Source organism: Paramisgurnus dabryanus, chromosome 5 (genome assembly GCF_030506205.2).
Source record: "Paramisgurnus dabryanus chromosome 5, PD_genome_1.1, whole genome shotgun sequence".
Taxonomy (NCBI): domain Eukaryota; kingdom Metazoa; phylum Chordata; class Actinopteri; order Cypriniformes; family Cobitidae; genus Paramisgurnus; species Paramisgurnus dabryanus.
The window spans coordinates 46,838,699-46,858,675 of NC_133341.1; the positions used below are offsets into that span (position 1 = coordinate 46,838,699).

A 19,977-nucleotide genomic window follows, 5' to 3' on the forward strand; every position below is an offset into this window, starting at 1 on the left:
TTGTTTGATAAATAAAAAAAGGTATTGTTCATTATTAGTTCATGTTGGCTAATGAATGGATAAATATGTTAATAAATACAACCTTATTATAAAGTTACCAAACAAACAACAGATTTCATAGACTTAAAGGGGACATTTCGCTAGACTTTTTTTAGATGTCAAATCTTTGGTGTCCCCAGAGTACGTATATGAAGTTAACTCGTCAATTAAGAGAAAACGCTTCCCTGCCAATGACGAGTTTTTACAGCAATTCATATTTACGCTATTATCCACCAGGTGGCACTCTTACCCAACTTATAAAACACTGAAGCATCCTCTAAGGCAAAACAGTAAAAACTCTTGTGTATGTTTTGATCTACGCTCTGAATCTGATCTTTAACAAAAGTCCTTCACAAAAATTTTATTATCTAAAAATAAAAATTTGGTATTTAAAAAAACATATTTGAGAGGTGATAAAAAAGAGAACGAATGAAGATATGATAAAAAAATTTGCTGGCGAGAAGAGTTAAAGGCGGTAGCAGTCGGGAAGTAATGTTTTTATTGACATAATTTCTTTACATGATATAATACTTAAGTCTAAGCAAACTGGTAAAGATAAGATATAGGGGTGTAACGATTATTTGCGATACACACACTAATAATACCTGTCTATATACTAACCTAAAGGATTATTAGGAACAACTGTTAAATTTCTCATTAATGCAATTATCTAATTAACCAATCACATGGCAGTTGCCAATGCAATTAGGGGTGGTCGAGACAATCTCCTGAACTCCAAACTGAATGTCAGAATGGGAAAGAAAGGTGATTTAAGCAATTTTGAGCGTGGCATGATTGTTGGTGCCAGACGGGCCGGTCTGAGTATTTCACAATCTGCACAGTTACTGGGATTTTCACGCACAACCATTTCTATGGTTTACAAAGAATGGTGTGAAAAGGGAAAAACATCTAGTATGCGGCAGTACTGTGGGCGAAAATGCCTTGTTGATGCTAGAGGTCAGAGGAGAATGGGCCGACTGATTCAAGCCGATAGAAGAGCAACTTTAACTGAAATAACCACTCGTTACAACCGAGGTATGCAGCAAAGCATTTGTGAAGCCACAACATGCACACACTTGAGGCGGATGGGCTACAACAGCAGAAGATCCCACTACCACTCATCTCCACTACAAATAGGAAAAAGATGCTAGAATTTGCACAAGCTCACCAAAATTGGACAGTTGAAGACTGGAAAAATGTTGCCTGGTCTGCTGAGTCTCGATTTCTGTTGAGACATTCAGATGGTAGAGTCAGAATTTGGCGTAAACAGAATGAGAACATGGATCCATCATGCCTTGTTACCCCAGTGCAGGCTGGTGGTGGCGGTGTAATGGTGTGGGGGATGTTATCTTGGCACACTTTAGGCCCTTTGGTGCCAATTGGGCATTGTTTAAATGCCACAGCCTACCTGAGCATTGTTTCTGACCATGTCCATCGCTTTATGACCACCATGTACACATCCTCTGATGGCTACTTCCAGCAGGATAATGCACCATGTCACAAAGTTTAAATCATTTCAAATTGGTTTCTTGAACATGGCAATGAGTTTACTGTACTAAAATGGCCCCCACAGTCACCAGATCTCAACCCAATAGAGCATCTTTGGGATGTGGTGGAACGGGAGCTTCGTGCCCTGGATGTGCATCCCACAAATCTCCATCAACTGCAAGATGCTATCCTATCAATACGGGCCAACATTTCTAAAGAATGCTTTCAGCACCTTGTTGAATCAATGCCACGTAGAATTAAGGCGGTTCTGATTCTGAAGGCGAAAGGGCATCAAACACAGTATTAGTATGGTGTTCCTAATAATCCTTTAGGTGAGTGTATGTGTGTATATTATGCGATATTTTAGGCACAGCTCTTATGTATTACAGCTCTTTGATCAGTAGGAAGTCCTTATCAATCTAAAATCATTGTGAGCTGCTTGAGTCTTTTATAACATGGTTTTGAAAAAGCAAAAATCAAACATAATCATTTCATATATTCTTTATTATCATAAAAAATAAAAGAAAACATTTAAAGAACAGCAATATAAATATGCTTATAGGCATTTCCTGGAGCTGCGTGTGTAAATGGTACTTCTTCTGCAGCACATATTGAGTTTTTGCATGAAAGTGCCCTCTGGCTTTTGGATGTAGTGGCATTTCACCATAATTCATTGAGAAGCATAGCAACACCCTAGCAAACAAGTGCAACATGGTAGTAGTAAATGCAGTACATTCATTTAAAAGCATTTAAGACATTTAAATATTAAATTTACAGACTGCCTTCTTCGGTTTCATTAATTTGCCATGTTACTGTAAAGCATATTTCATTAACTTGAGCACCAAACAAACATCTTTGTTGTTGTTGGCGTTATGTCACAAATTTAAAATTAGTCATAAACTTTTTCAAAAGAATCATGGCGAGTGAACACAGCTGTGGGAAGATATTAGTCACATAGCTGTATGACTTCTGCTAATGACCCCTGCTGACTGCAACCATTAGTGCAGGTGGAGGATACTTCATTTCACTGACGTCCTGCTCAACATGTTGCCTCATTTTTTAGGAATGGACTCAAAGGCCCTTCCTCTCTGTAAATATTTAGATTTCAATTAGCAGTTCTGCATTTCTCGGTTGCATTCATACAGAAGCAATGAATCTGAAGTTTGTAAAAACATACAAGTTTCTAGCAGAAGATGATAGATGTCGGGCAATATCCCGCTGAAAGGAACTGCTTCAGCTGGCCTAAGATGGTTTGCTGGTTTTAGCTGGTTTAAACTGGTCTTCCAGTCTGGCCAACCTCAGGGCTCGAAATTGCGACCATTTTGGTCGCATATGCGACCGAAATTTAATCTGTGCGACCTTAAAATATATTTGGGAGCATTTGTGCGACTGCCCATTTTGTTGTGACGCGAGTTGATTGTGATCCTGCGTGCTGGCGCTGTCCCAGGTTCAGTGTTCTCTCCAACGATACATAACCAATCAAATTTCACCATCAAGTTCTTGCGTTTAATGAAGACCGCAGATTGGCTAATATGAGCGTCAGTCATTCCTTGTTGCCGTGAAGCGCGGAAATGTGAAAAGACGAACGCGTCGCGAGCATGACGAGAGCGAGCTGATTACAGCCAAGGTTATTACTGTATTTTTTGACGATGATCTGGATTCAAATGTAACTCCACCACCGGAAAATACGAGTTGACGTTAAACCTTTCAGAGTGAGTTGCTTAAAGATTTCGAGTGTCTCCGCTATGAAAATGTAACTTACTGTGTTTACTGTAAATCCTGTAAAACGGCGTTAATGGCGGAATCAAAACATTTTAAGCGCCAGACGTACCTTGCTTAAACATGGCGAAAGTGCCAAAAATACAAGACGTGTCATGACAAATGTGTTTATTATTGATGGAGACACCGAGGTGTCTGTCAAAGTGTGTTTGATGGTGTATGTGCGCATGCGCTGGTGATTGGACATTCGACAAACATCCTTGTGGTCCATGTTGCTGTGGAACACGACAATGCTGATGGTATGTTTTTGTTGTATTTTTTAAAACATTGCCTATTTAGTAGTAAAAGCATCCTGGTAATGCAGTTATCAATACCAATATATATTAGCCTTCTATATTAGGGTCACTTTTGTTATGTCACAATTAATCAGTGTTTTACGTGTTTGCTAGATTTTCTATGTAATCTTAATCATGTTACCTGTAATTATTAAATGATTATTGCTGCAATACTATTTCAACAGCATTTGGGTATTAATTTAGGAATTTATGCAGCAAAAAATAAAATAAAATAAAATAGAAGACCAACTTTTAAATGCTGGCCATAGGACGTGTAAAGCCCGGTGGTGGTGTTTTATTTTTAATAAAATAAATCTATTAACATTTACATTGTAGTTGCGGTGCTTTTAAATTTTTTTGATGGATGCGCCTACATTTTTGCTGGTGCTCCTAACTCTTTAAAGTTGGGAGCACCAGTGCTACCAAATAAAAAAGTTAATTTTGAGCCCTGCAACCTGGTATAGACGGTTTCAGCAGTAACAACATAAACAACCGGCTGTCGTGGTCAACACGTAACTTCCGGTAAACTCCGCTAAGAATAAATAACAACAAAGTACTTTAAACATAGTTTATTTATATAACAAGCAAAATAAACAACATGTAGATTAACTAGGAAACCAAAACATTTGTTATTTTTGACTAGGTATTTGTTCAAGAGTTCAGTTTAGCAACTATCAGACCATAAAAAAAAACTGAAACCGGAAGTAAAGTGTGGACGCGTATTGCATCACCGCATGTGCGTCTGATGAAACCGTTTATAGTTTATTTTAAAATTTTTCTATAACAAGCCAACAACTCAGCTTGACCTTGATGGGTGAACAGATTTAACATAACAGCTAAAGATTCTTTGTTTTTTTTTTTTGGTATTATTTTACAATTAGGTTCAATTTGACCTTACATTACATTAATATTAACTAATAATGAAACTATACTTGTACAGCATTATTTATCTCATTACACGTTCATTTCAGCATTTACAAACACATTTTAAAAATTCATTAGTTTATGCACAGTGAACAAACAATAATCAAATATGCTGCATGCACACTACCAGTGCTGTGTCGCCTGTCTGTTTCGATAAGGTTGTTAGAAGGCCTTCCTAATTCTTGCTGTCTTAGTAACAATTATAAACGAGTATACTGAAACCTTACTGTAAAGAGTTTTAAGCAGGCCGCTACTTAATAAATGACTGTCTTAGAGGTCTTCACGGCTCCACTTAGGCTTGGTTTTATATTGCATATCTTGATGCCCAATTCCGATTTGTTGTCTGTATGCGATTTTTTGACGACCCGCTTGCATCATCTTTTGAAAGCGACTCGTATTCGATATATGCATTTTCACTTGACAAAACGATTCAAGGTAGACATACTGACCCCACACAGCTTAAACCACAGAAGTAAAATGTAAAAAAACATTTTCAGTGATGCAGGACATGTCTTACACATTGGAATATCCGATCTCTCCGCTTACATTGCGGATGGGAATTAGGGTTGGTCGATGTCCCCTATATTGGCAGTTGACGATGGTTAGGTTAAACCATTGCGATGGATGATGATATCTTTAGCCGTTTGTTTTTTTTATATTTATTCGTTACTATATAATTATTATTCGTTATTTTACTTCATTACTTTCACTTAAGAAGTTGTGCACCTTTTTTAAATATATATCTTTATATAAACACTTTTTTGTACTTAAAAGCTATAATTTCGTTCTTTCACTAACCCAACTAATGACTCTTTACAATAGGATGCACATAAGGGGAAAAGGTAGATTTATTCCACTTAAGAAGAGTTGTGCACTTTTTAAAATATCTCTTTACATAAAAAATTTTTTCTTCGATTTAAAAGCTATAATTCCTTATTTTACTAACCAAATGACTCCTCCGTGCTTTCCAATAGGTTGCACGTAAATTTCTGTGCATATGTGCCACCAGTACTCCATCAGAGCGGGTCTTCAGCACCGCGGGGAGCAGCCAGCACTACAATACGCAGTTTATTAAAACCAGACAAAGTGAACAAGTTGGTTTTTCTGGCCAAAAACATCGAAATTTAAACATGGTCTGTGTATGTAAATCCCGCATTGTTCCCGTTTTCTTGTTCTTGACGTTCGCTGAATTCTGGGTTTATATCTTAAAGGCGTTCTCAGCGATTCTGTGAGAAGTCACTTTTTGTTGATGTTTGAACCGTTTTCAAACAAATGGAGCGTAGCTAACTCCTCCCCCTCCCTTCTGTGCTTTCATGAACGCGTTCAACCCCCACCCCCAAATCCTTCTTGTCATTTATTGGCTGGAACACTTTGTTTTGTTTCGTGGTGCTAGGTTTGGCCTCTGTGTTTTTATTGCAGTTTGCGAAGCCTGGGCTGTCTACAGAGATCGCGTTTTTTTACAGTTTGATCAGCGGACAGGCAGCAAGCAGATAGTGAGGAGATGTTTGCTGTATGTAACAAAAAATGTTTTATGGTCTAAAACGCGTGAATTCGCTTAGAGCACCTTTAAACTGCCGCTTCAGTGCAGTATAGCCACAGACATATGTAACAATGAGCACAATCTCTCGAGACACTACAATAGGCTACTAATAATGTATTAGTATGGGCTGTATTTTGTACAAAATTAAATATTTTAAGTTAAATGTACAACATGTCAAAAGGCAAGATTCTAACAATGTCAAGATCAAATGCCTGACAGGATATTTTCACAGACTAACTCACGTCATGTCTCTGGCATAGACTACAGTATTTAAAATAGCATATATGCATTAGTCATATTTTAAATGTAATTTATAGACCAACTCTTGCAAAGATTTTACGTTAACTATAGTCTAAGAAAGAGAGTTAGTGTGTGTCGACTCGCAGCGGAGTGGGGCGGGGCGTGGCATCACGATGGTGTCTCTATATCGTCCATTGGCACAACCCTAACGCGAATGCATGTATTTGATTAATATCTGATCTATTTCCACATATGAATGAGGCCAGTAACCGATTGGAGAATATCAGAAAAAAAAGGAATTGGGCCACTTTAAAGGGCAGTGTAAATGCGGCCTTAGTTCCAAGTTTTGGGGTTTAAAAGTTACACGTGTGCCTCCGCCATGGGTCGGGTATAATATTAGCAGCATCAGGTCTCGGGTAATTTAAAATGAATGTGTTTTTGCAGAACAGACCCGAGACGACCCAAACTTTATTGTGTGTGTCGATGTCCTTTTTAAACCCCTCCTCTATTTGCCAAGAGCGCTTGCGACATTGTGTGGCTGGCGTTCGGTTAATTTTCGTTGAGACACACACATACCTGTCAATCAATTTAAATTTACATTTTAGGCGTAACCTTGGTGTCATCATCAGATAACAAATTAAAATAAATGGAGCAGCGGGCCAGATTTGTTGCAAGGCCATCAGGGTTTTTTCTGTCTGACTGGTGCGTGCAGGGCTGCAGACTGCATACACATCGGTGCCGTTTACATTCGGTCCAGTCGGTAAAAATAATTGACACTGGTTCAGGTCGGACTCAGGACTAATTTTCTTGGGTTGGGTCTTTCTTTAAGAAAAATTATTTATACATGTTGGGTCTGGGTAAAAAGTGATTTGGATCATTTTGGGTCGGGTACATTTCTTGGACTTGACAAGACCTCGACTCTGCCTCTCCACACAATGGCCATAAGCTAGTAAAGTAGAGCCCTGTGGATTTCTTATCATCACTTAAGCTGCTGTTCTGAGTGAATTGCTTTAAAAAGCCGATGTTATACAACACAGATGTTTCTAGAATCTAAGCATCTTGAGTTGGCATCTAGCGTCCTCTATTCAGCCACTGAACTGCCGCAAATGTTTCATTTTCTGTTCACATATTGACACAGCGTCTCTGGAACGAACTGAGTGCTCTATTCTGTTTGTGCCAAATGCGTTTTGCGAGCCGTGCCTTAATGTATCCGTTGACGTTTTTTAATGGCCATCAGAAAGAGCTCATTTTTCCCCCTTCATCCTGGCCCGTGAATGACCGTGATCCAGATGGGTCTCCATTCAAGATTGAAGAATGCGCACATATTGTGAAGAGGGACAAATATTACTTTGTTGATGTTGTGTCGACGCTCTAGGAAGGAGGGTGACCGGGATGCTTTTCACAATCGTTTACTATCTCTCCGGCGACGCTGGCGGTCGACAGCACGGTTCATCTTTCATGGGTTAGCAGTAGATTGAGAACGCCGTGACTGCTGCCTACAGTCTGTTAATCAGTCAGTTCAAGCAGGGCGCATGAGTTCACAGAGCCTGGTGGGACTTCTCATAATTAATTATTCCCCACGCTAACAAACACACAGCGTGACTGGAACTTTAAAGCCAATTGCGGTGATTACGGGGGCTAATAGTAATAAAAGGCAAATTAAGAGATGAGAGAGTACGGCAGCGTAGCCAATGAGAGAGAAGGGCTTGTTTGCGTTTGACCCTCTCGTCCAATCAATCTAATTCCTCATTAAAAGCATTAGACTGCGAGAGTGCGAAATTGAAATGCCTGGTGTTTGTTTCCTTTGTTAAAGAGCTCTTTTTCATGCTAATTTTAATGTGGTCGAAAAGAGCATGGATAAATGAGAATTAAGTTAAACGTAAACCGTTTCTCACCTGATAACAAGATTGTAATGTCAGGGTTCCATACTAAATTTATTCACAGCATTTGTGGAATAACATCCATTACTGTAGAGAAATTAATTGTGCCAAAAAGCATCTAATTAACATTGTCTTTTAATATAAATTTCTAAAAACTATTATTACAATGGTCCAAACAATTAGCTTTGTTTTAAGTAGATGTTTTTAATTATTCCATTTTTTTTTAAATGGGCATGGTTAGCAATTCTTCCAAACTTGTTTAAAGTCTGCACTTTAACATTTATTACCCCATATACTTCCATTATAAATGGATCACTGTAACCATAAAAAAGTAATGGATGATGTCTATAGAGCTTAACACAGGACATTACTTTTAAAGTTACATCTCGCAGAGATTATGGATAGTAAAATGCAATGGATTATAGTTCAAGCCATATTAACGAAACTGAACAGATAAGACATTTTGGGGGTCACTGTCACCTTGAATGGATTTAAGAGTAATAAATTCCTAATCTTTGAATAAAGGGAAACGCCTTGTTGCTTGAAGTTATATTTGATGTTTGTGGATTTTTGATGAGGTTTATATGATAGTTGGTTGTTAATAAAAATAATGATTTTAATAATCAAGCACATTGTAACATTTTACACTAAAAAGCCCCTTGTTTATCCATTTGGTCCATCTGGTCATGCTGTCTGTACTAAGACGGATGTAAAGATGCTTCAAGCTTTGTAACTAGATCTAGATTTTCCAGATCAGGTGAGTGACACACTATCCAGGTGTGTGTGTCCTCAACTCGTGTCAGATTACCCACGGCCATCACAGCACAAGGGCTGTCGAACGAGTCGGCACTGGCTTTCACTAACCAATTCTGAAAGTGTTAGTGAGACCGTGTTACAAAGCCTGTAATTTGACCAATTAGCCTGTGGCTAGAGCTCTGTCGTTTGGTTAGAAAACAAAGCTTTACTGCCGTCATGCTAATCGATTTATAAAAGTGTGTTCAATCGTAAGGAAGACATCAAAAAGGAAAGAATGGGCCCTCAAGGTACACTGTCAAAAAAAATACAGCTGTCACTGGGGCTGTACCCTTTCAAGAAGTACAGCTTTGCACCTAAAGAGTTCATTTAAGTCCCTGACCCAGGTATCAAACTGCTGACCTGGGGCCATTTGCAGCCCTCTCTGTGGTCCGCATTAGCTGCCAAATATTAACACAATCCTATAAATAATTTTAATTTACTTTTGTTTGATAATATATTTAAACTTTTAAGGGGCCCGTTCACATGTTTAAAAATGCCGCTTTTTCCTTTCCAAAGCACTCGGGAGGCATCTTTCATTGCAAAGCAACCATGAGCCGAGCTGTCCCTGATGTCAAGGAAAAACTGGTTGTGTGATCATGTACAATGTCTGGCGAATGATGATAGATAGCGAAAAAATGGTAAAAACTGATTATTTCCCACTATTAATTACATTATCTTAAAGGAGTGTAACTACTGTAGCATGTAAATAATGAACATAAAGTGAGCAAGAGCGCTCAACAATTGTATCTAATCAACAGGCATGTGAAACCTATCGAGCAGGTTGCTCAAACTACAAAATCACCAGCTAACTAACTTTGAATTTGCAAGAACTATAGACTAATACAATAACAGGCTTAAATAATCCTGAAACATAAGTCCACTTACAGTTCTCACGGACACGTGTTTTTTCAACTGGCTATCCTCCAGACATAACGGACCATGTCTTTATCTCATTTCGGCTAATTTGTTTTTAACGACCTAGTTAAGGCGGTAGGTTTTCCCAGCTAAAGGGCGATTTCTAGTCGTGCGTGGGTTCTACGCCGTAGCTATCCGTAGCCTGTGCGTAGCTCTGCGAAGCCTGACGCGCACCTCACAAAAAATTTAACAGCACGTCAGATCTACGCGGACCACAAGCGCTGTGATTGGTCCACCAGAACCCCTCCCGTCAGGTAAAAAAAACTGCGTCATAGGTATTTCCGTTTGTGACGGTAAAAACAAAGATGAGCCAAGTTGAGGAGTGATTTAACTCAAACTGCAACAAAAGTCGCTGTTTATTTACTTCCATCATTAATCAGGTGGTCTTCTCAAATTATACAAAACAATTTGCTATTTCTTCTTCGTTTGTGGGTTAACTTGCCAAGCTTCTTTTTCTCTGACGGTCGCGCTGCTACTGTGGTTACACGCGTGGATACTGCCTACCAGCGGTTTGCGGGTGTGTTTGCACGTCGACGCGGAGGACGACGCAAAAGTATAAATGAAAACCGACGCGGAACCTACGCCGTCGCGCCTACGCCGTAGGACTTACGCACGACTATAACGAGCCCTTTAGGCTGGCCGCCCGAACTGCAAAGTGCTGTGGGAAAATCCTGGTGACACCTCATAGGGAGGGTGAGCGAATGAGGAAAAGAGGCTTAAGCTATCAGGTGGCCATGTTAGGAGAGATTAGGAAAAACGTGCAAAAGATAAATGTATGCAGGGGGCTAATAAAAATGTAAGTGTACATTAAAAAGATAGAAACCAATATTTATATTTTTTTAAGTTTTATAAGGTAAATAATAGCTTTTTTGAATGTTGAAATAGCTCTGAGACCCTCCTACAAGAGGTCAATATCAGAAATGGCTTCAAGCCAATTTGAGTTACCCTAACCCTGTCTTATGTATCATGTATCTCAATGGTATATATTTGTTTCAAATGTATACATATCTGTTACTAATGGTACGTATTAGGGCCTTTTCAAAGGGTACTGCCCCAGTGACAGCTGGGGGACGTATTTTGAATTTTTTCCAACACTTACCACATTTGTTGTGTGGCAGTCGCATTTTTGGTAGCATCTCTTCGTCTTCAAGCTGCTCTAGTGTTTGCATCTTTTATCAATGTCCGAACTTCGGCGTCACGCCAAGCTGTGTTGATTCAACATCAGACTTGTGGAGTGCTCATCTGTCAGTCTAAAAGGCAAACACTGAGCTCTTGCACCAGGACAGGCAGAATTTAGTGCAGGGTAACGCCAGTTTGGCTGGGTATCAGTTGGGCGAAGTTGCATGTTTGGCTCACTGTGTTTCTGTCTATTTTCGGTAGCTCTGACTCACGGTATCCCATGGTTACCAAACACACAAGAGGCCAATGACGCTTTGGCTGGCCAATTACCATGACGGTGATGGAGGGAAAAAACGAAGAGAACAAGAAGAGCTAGCAAAAAAATGCAAGAGGGTCGAAAAAAGGGGTATCGAGGGCTCCGTGTGGATGCCAAACTTAGCTTATTATCATGCATAGGACTCTGTAATCTCAGCTGTCTGTTTATCTGGTCTGAGACCGGCTCATCTCCTGCAGTTCTGGGCTTTTGAGTGAAATGGTGTCCGCCTGGATTCGATGCCTATAGCGCCAGGCTGCCCAGCAGCCCTGCCAGAACTGCTTTTCTGTTTACAGCAGATAGGAAGCGCTCATTAGAGGACTCATAACTCATTTATGACTGCAGAGATTTTTATTATCTGGTGAGGGACTCGCTGTCAACACATTTACGCAGTATGTTGTGGTGTATTTACATTGAGGACAGAGGACTGCTGTCACTTAAATTTACACCCCTCAAACGCTTTAACACATCAGAATGTGAACTCAGAAATGTCTCTGTAAACAAATTCCCTGGACACCGTATGATTTTTTTTCTTACATATTTGACATGGTATTTTCAAAGTAACTTTATTAAGTAGAAGAAATTGGAAATGTTTTTCTTCTAATAAAAGGAATAAGAAATGGATGACAGTTTATGGTTTTGGGAAAGCAGTTCTCTGTCACTTTCCCATACAGAAATTTAAGAGTTTAATAATGAGTTTGAAGAGTGGCGTTGACATGCTCAATGCCGAGTTAATGCCATATCCCTCAAATATCGTTTTGGTGATGGGAGGTGGGAATATAATGCCGTTTAGGCAAATTAAAGGGTGGCCGGGAGACTTGGCATTCAAGAGCGGAGACTGTATCCTGTGGGCCGAGGGAGACCACAAATTCCTCATAGGATTACAGGATTAGGAATCTGAAAGGTGATGCAGTTTCTCACAGATGCGGGAAATAAAAAGGACAAGCTTGGCAGAGGAGCGATCCCTTATTAATGTCTGCTTCCCTTTAATTAAAAACCACTGATTGAATGATATTGAAAAGGATTAGACCGAGAAATGACTCTTGAAATACACATGCAACGCTGAGATGTTGTGGGTGAAGGCTGTGCACAGCAGATAAAACGGGTTCATTCAGAAGATGGTGTGGAGTTAAGTGAGGCATTACTCTTGGCTGATTAGAGGAAGAACAAAAAGACAATTTGAAATAGTGTGAGAGGAAGACAGGTCACCATTATAAGGTGTGCCATTAGACTGCATAATTGTCTGCGGTCATTGAACCTGTCATGGGTAGCTCTTGTGGTTTTTAAATTGGTTTTAAATTAAACTGCAACCGATGGCAGTTCTTGTGTCTGATAACATTTTTTTCATATACTGTATGTGGTCATACTAGTGCAGAGAAGGAAACGATAGGGTACAGAGGAAAGTTGCAAGCCAAGTTTGAAGTCCCATTGACTTAGGGGGAGTACCAGGCTAAATATGTCAAATCGACTGCATGGCATTGGCTTAGACAGTGGACCTAGTTAAAAAAAATCGAAGAAATGCTGCTTTTTCTAAAAGCATCAGACCTAAGTCTCCCGGGTTTATTAAGTGTGAGATGCTTTTATTTTACTCAATGTTGTTCAGTTAAGTTAAGCACATTTTTTGACTGGAGTCCGAGTTTTCTTGACTCTAGCATGGCATTTTCATGGGCACTTACATAAACTCGTAGTCTATTTTGTTTCTTTCCACGTTTGTCTTTCCACACATTACTTTGTTAATGTTAAAATATTTTCATTCGCTATGCTCTGACCCAAACAAACCAGACTCCAGGAGACCAAATGATCTTTAGATGATGTAATCAGTCGTGTTGATGCCAAAGAAACATATTCCCACCTCTTCCTTTAAAGCGCGTCTAAGCTTAAAACCTCTAAAGACTTTAATTTGAATGTTTTATTTTTTTTTTAACTGCCATTTTACACAGTAACATAAGTACAATTAGTCTTTTCTCAATTTTTACCGTACATTGTGCATTTGGTCTGTTGAATGCCTGATGTGAGACCCCAGATGTAAACTAATCTGAAACCGCAGCATAGACTGTCTTAGCCTCAGCTGCAGAGCTCTGAAATGGAAGTTGACCTGCCGAAAAACAAAACTGTGGTTAAACTTCATTACCGCCTGTAGCTGTTGGCTTTGAAAACAGGATGGCTTTACAGAACATATCCTAGTATCAAGTGCTGATCTTGCAATACGTTATTTCTAACAGACTAAACCACAAGTCTCAAAGGGTTGCACAATGGTATATGGTATTATATGCTCTTCTGTGGGTGTGGCCCACTAGCTGAGAACTTGGCAGTAAAACAGTAGTTGTTATCAGTAACAGCATGTAGGTTCCTAGTTGTAATTTTTTATATGAGGTGTGAATGTTTTTCTCTGCCAGGCTACTTAATGCAAAATGATGTTTAAGTTTATTCTCTTAATCTTTAAGTGTATGAGCGAGTATAATGTAGTTTTGTTTCAGTTTCTAAATTGTTTATTTTCTCTTCCATTTTCAGACCTATGAGAGGCCTTATAAACTTGTGGATAAAATGGACAGTGTGATGATGGATGTCCCTGGGGAGAGCACAAAACCAAAGCATGAGTCTAAAAGCAACGACATTCACCATCTTGACTGGACAAAGTCATTGGATACTGTAGGAGACAAAGCATCTCAAGAGCAACAGGGGAAAGAACCGGAATCAAAACGAGAATCGACATGCCACCGGAACTCTTTATCAGAGTCCGGTGCCACATTCTCCAAAATGCAAGTAAAAAAAGTCACGGAGGGTTCTTCTGGAAATCTCTTTTCCCCTGCCATAGCATCATCTCCAGCTGATGTAACAGCGAGTCCCCCAACTGAGTCAATTGTTTTGACACATTCATCTTTCAACAAAGACAAGGGTTTGCAGGAAGTCACCGAGCAAGTGTTTGGAAACATCAAACGGAAATATGGAAGGAAAGAGTCAACAAAGGCTTTGGCCACCAACAATTTTGACTTTCATTGGGCCAAAAAGATGGACAAGGATACTGAAAATCAAGGCAGTAAGGAGAAGGAGAAACAATCATACAACACGGATAAAAGTGAATTTGAGAAAGAGGAGCCTGAGAAGTCAAGGAATAGCACAGATGATGAGTATAAGACAATATCAATTGGTGGGGCCCATCAAATAGATGAATCTAGAAGTAAAAAGAAAAGAAATAGACAAGTAGCTGGAGAAAACATTTTGTTAGATGATGCACAAACCACACAGCATGTCGAAATGACTGATAAATGTGACCAAGGTAGCACAAGACCTAAAATGACAAAGAAAACAGAATTTAGTGCACCAAACCAATTTGGTGTGAATTTACAGGAAGACCGTGCTGAAACAGTGACTAATGATGTTGAGATGTTTCCGAATAGACCGAGGAAAGTCCCAGCTGGGAGACCGAGATCAGTGATTGATGCTGACAAGCAAACAGATGGGAGGCAATTAAAGGTCAAGGACAGGTGGTCTTATTTAAAGTCCCAGAACTCTGCTCTTCGTACAGACGTAAATCAATCTCTGTCCATCGAAGAGCCGCCCTCCGCCTTTCCGATTACCCCATCCAGCCCACTCTACACAAACACAAACAGTTTGACAGTCATCAGTCCTGTAAAGAAGAAACGTGGCAGGCCCAAAAAGCAGCCGTTGCTCACTGTGGAGACAATTCACGAAGGCACAGCAACAAGCCCCGTTAGCCCTATTGCCCAAGATTCAACAAGCACTTCAAAGAGAAGGAAAAAACACAATATGTCAAAACTGGTACAGTTGGCCATAAACAAATCCCCTTCGGCACAGCAGTTAAAAGTCAAGAAATCAGGTCAAGAAGGTGTCCTTAAAAAGAGGGCAGTCAAAAGAATGAAACTGGTAAAGATGCAGAGCATTTTGAATGAACTTTTGTCTACTTCTAGTACCGGCAATCTTGCCTTGAAGTCAAATGTACCGGTTTCAAATGCCATGTCAACTATGGCATCGACAATCGAGGCCCGCTTTGGCAAGCAAATCAACGTAAGCAAGCGCGGGACTATTTACATAGGCAAAAAGCGGGGAAGGAAACCCAGAGTCGATCTGCAAGCCCAGCAAAATGAGCACAAAGCCAGTGATAAGCACTCGTTGCCTATTTCCAGTCCATTTGAGAACCCTCTAGTGCCTTCTAATACATTGTCCGCACCTGGAATGCCTTCTCCCAGGGTTATGCATTCTCTCCCTGCTCACTCTGCAGCAGGTGGAATGGCTCACCCTGCCACCACAGACACCAGCCAGCACGACCTGAAGACAATGCCAAATCTACAGCCTATCAGTGCATTGCCCACAAAAACACATAAGGGCTTGCTCGGTAGTAACTGGAAGCTTTCTCCCCCAAGACTAATGGCCAACTCACCATCTCACCTGTCTGAAGTGGCTTCTATCAAAGAAGTTACTCTGTCTCCAATTAGCGAGTCCCACAGTGAAGAGACAATCCCCAGTGATAGTGGAATTGGCACTGATAACAACAGCACATCAGACCAGGCTGAGAAAGGTCCAGCATCTCGCAGAAGATACTCCTTTGATCTTTGCAGTTTTGATGCCACAGAGGCTGCTGGTGTAGAGGCTAAGGGGAAAGCTGCAAGGGGACACTACCAGAAACGCACCACCACGGTTGCTGTGGAAAACTTCTTCGCTCAAGAGAATCTGAAAAAGCAGAAGCATCGGAGAAAGCGCAAGGGCCTCCAGAGCCGGGATGATCTGCAATTCATAGACGACCTGGAGGAGCTTGTTAGCAAATTCCAGGTCTTAAGGATTTCCCATCGTAGTTACAAATTCTACCATGAGAATTCGTATCCCAGCATCTTCCGTCTCAACTTTGACCACTACTATCCCATGTCGTACTATCCCTATGACCCTGTGCACCCTGTGCATCTTCGCAGGAGCTCTGAAAAGTCAAAGAGGAGGCGCGGTAGGCCGGCCAAATCAAACGAGCCTATATCTAAGATGCCTTTTATTCAAGGGTTTGGCTGCCCAGTGCCTGGTGGCAGTTACTATGCATCCTACGCAATGCCTTACACATCCATGCCTCTTGCCACAAGTATGCTAAACATGGGCTATTATGGTCAGTACCCTTCACCCTTGTACTTATCTCATGCACTTGGATCCTCAGGCTCTCCTCTCATGAGGCCACCAGTCCCTCCACCAAAGTTCCACCCCAGCGCATCTTCTGGTCTTCTTGCTACTAACAGGCATAGAGCAAAAACTATGCCGCATGAAATGCCGTCAAGGATAGGCGACTCCCATCACCCATCGAACAGCTGTTTGGCAAGTGTCTGTCTCCACAAACGCAAACACAAGTACAAGCACAAACACAAGGAAGATCAGTGCATCCCACAAAGGGAGGACCTTGGTGGACTCTTCAGCGGAACCCAGGGTCCTGCCTTTCTCAGACTGGACAAAAACTCTCTGTCCAAAATGAAGGACAAGCAAAGAGGCAAGCTAAGCACAGACGCTTCGCCGAAAGCTCCCAGAAACTACTTTGAAGTAGACACTCTCTCGTCATTATCCTTATCTGACTCTCAGCATTGTAAACGCACTCGAGGGGAGACACTCAATAACTTCCTGAATATCTGCACTAGACAACCACACGAACGCCTACGAGCCAGCCAGGACCAGGCACTGGACTCGTTTAGGGACCAGCACTTAGGGGAGAATGATTCTAGCATACACGGCAGGAGGCATAGCTTGGAGGACTTCGCAACATACAGAGGGGGAAGCCTGGCATCTTTTCAAGGAAGTAGGGAAGAAAGGGCAGAGCATGTATACCAGTGCTCAGACACAGCTGTGGCAGGTAAAAACTGAATATTTATAAGTGCAAGTTCCATACAAAATATTTGCTTAGTTATTTAGTTAGATTACCTCTGAATTAGAAATTGTGTTGAAGTGTGGTTTACCAGATCGATCCTCTGGTAAATCAGCTCTTATGCACAAAAGCTAGAGGAGCAAAAGCCATTTCCAAACACTTTATATTCAGTTCTCAGTACATCTGGCCAAGGGAGCGTAATGCATGGATGGAGACAACAATAACTCACAATTTTCTCTCTCCTCCCTTTTCGGCCCTGCTTGCCAGTGGTTTTTCTTAGAGATATATTCACACATTTTGATTTATATTCTACAGACATGCAATAAAAAACCTTGCCTCTTGTTAAAAGAGCTGGAGAGAAGCCAGGAGGTTTAATGAATCCAGTCTACTCCACTGAAGGGGAATTGCAAGCCCTAGGCACAGTTAGATTACATTTTCACTCCCCTAGGGAAACTATGAGGATGACTCACATTCTGCCTGCTGCCACCCACCTTCATGAATTAACTAGACGCTTCAAAGAGCTAGTTTGTTGTACTTAAACAGTGAAATATGACATATATCCCACCTAAGCGAGCATCTGTGTTGATTTCAAAGCATGGCTTTAGATAAGCTTGCTTTGACAGAATTGCGTTTTTATGACAGCTGCATGTTTTGCTGTTGGTAATGGATGTTGTGCAATACATTACAGTAAAGTTACACTTTTATATGCGGACATTTGCATTTAAGGTCACATCTCATTTATAATTAATTCGATTTATTTGCTACGGATTTACATTTTGTAATTAGACTGTTAATCATTATGATGAGAATGTCTAGTTGGGGGTTGATGTTTTGGCATATATTGTTATCCTAAAACATATAAATCTGCCATTATATAATGCTGGGTAGCTATTGTTGTATAAGGTTTTTGTGTTGGCAAGTTTTAAACGTTAAATGCATATATGGCTATGCAATATTTTAAGGAAAGTTGTTGTGAAACACGTTTTATACATACAAGCTTACAGTTTAACCTAAAATCCATGTGAAACATCAACTACCTATACACAGCAAATCTGCAAATGCTTTTCATAATATTCTGTTATTTTAGCATGATAAAGATTAAAGCATTTAGAGCTCATGTGCTGGTTCTTGCAGGCGAATTTAGTGTTTTGAATATCGACACGAGAAATATCACCCCTGAAAGGCCCTTGAAAGTAATTCATCATACATTAGTGAGCACATGTGGTGTGGATTGAAAATCTGATGGGGCACTTAACATACAGGTCTTTCAGCTCTCTAAGCTCTGTGTAACTAAGGCTGGCTTTAACTTAAAACTCATTGCCACTTTTTTGCTGGCACAAGAGGAATTCCCTTTGATGGAGCTAACTGGTATACAGTTTGATGTTTCCTTAAAGTTCTGCACTGTAGCAAGCAGGGAAACCCCTATGAATTTTGCTAATGGTATACCAGTTAATGTTTAAGCAGGTCTACAGAAATGCCTACCTAACATGGATTTCATGCATTAAATTATTAGCTTGCCTTGACAAAAGCGCTCTTACGCCACCGTAATTGTTTTGTTTTCTAAATCGTTTACCTTTGAACTGTGGAATTCGGTTGCTATGACAACAGGAAGTAGGCCTCCATTGGCGCGCTGTGTCGAGCTGTGGCGACGGCGGCGAGGCGAGTCCATAAATTGCTGCCTCTAATGAAAACATTGTGCGCAGGATGCAGGTAGAGATTTCAGGGAATAAATGAGTTGTGACGCTTTCTTTGAAAACGAATGTCCCTGTCCAATGATTTGTTGGCACTTGGGAAGAATCTGCAAGTTTTTCCTGTGATAAACTGAGGCCAGAGAGGGAAGGGCTCATGTTTAGCCAAGCACACGTATCACTTTATTAAAACCAAATGGGCTGAAGGAGCCCATGCACAGCTGGTTAGTGACCCATGCGTGTTTTTTTCCTTTTGTTTAGATTAAGTCGGATCCGAACCTGCGCAGGTGTTTTGCAACTGAATGATAATTGTTCTTGTTAAAACTGAAACACATTGCTTGCAAGGTGTGATTGTTAAAAGTTAATTTACTGGTACATATAAGTGTCATGAAAATGTTTGCATTGATGCAGAATGAAAATTATAATAGTAAAATATAAACAAGCACAATACAATCATATACAATATAAACAAGCATAATACAATATACGTCAAAGATCTCTCTCTATACTGTATACAAGTGAACTCGATGACAGGAAAATCCTCTTAAAGGGATAGTTCAGCCAAAAATAAAAATTACCCCATTTTTTACTCACCCTCCAGCCATCCTCGATGTATATGATTATCTTTTTTCAGCCAAACACAATTGAAGTTATATTAGAAAATGTCCTGACTATTCCAAGCTTTATAATGATAGTAAATGGTGCTTTTAATTTGAAGCCCAAAAAAGTTCATCCATCCTTCACAAAAGTATTCCACACATCTCCAAGGGGTTAATAAAGGCCTTCTGAGGGCAATCGAAGCAATTTTGCAAGAAAAATATCAATATTTAAAACTTTACCAAATAAAATAACTAGCTTCCGGTAACGACCAATGCGTGTTAACGAAGGGGTGCAATTCCAGCGTATGATGTAGGATGTAGCCTACGAGAAGTAGTGGTGTAGTGGCGAACGCGGAAGTGCAGAGAACAAAACAAAACACTAGTCAGGAAATAGTAGAAACAGGGATTTTTTCCATGTTCATCACTTCTCCCACTACGTCTCGAACACTACACCATACACTGGAAATGCATGCTTTTGTAAACACACGTCGGTTTTTACCTGACTATTTTGGGCTTTAAATCAGAAGCACCATTC

At 40.3% G+C, this 19,977-nt stretch overlaps 1 protein-coding gene across 1 annotated transcript in view; it reads left to right on the plus strand.

Annotated features, from left to right (window-relative positions):
* Nucleotides 1-19,977, plus strand: part of setbp1 (SET binding protein 1) — a 96,410-nt gene that overhangs the window by 71,359 nt on the left and 5,074 nt on the right. The window contains exon 3 of the mRNA XM_065284497.1: nucleotides 13,819-17,143. Within this exon, the coding sequence (XP_065140569.1) occupies nucleotides 13,819-17,143 (3,325 nt within the window). The remainder of the gene's footprint in view (nucleotides 1-13,818; nucleotides 17,144-19,977) is intronic.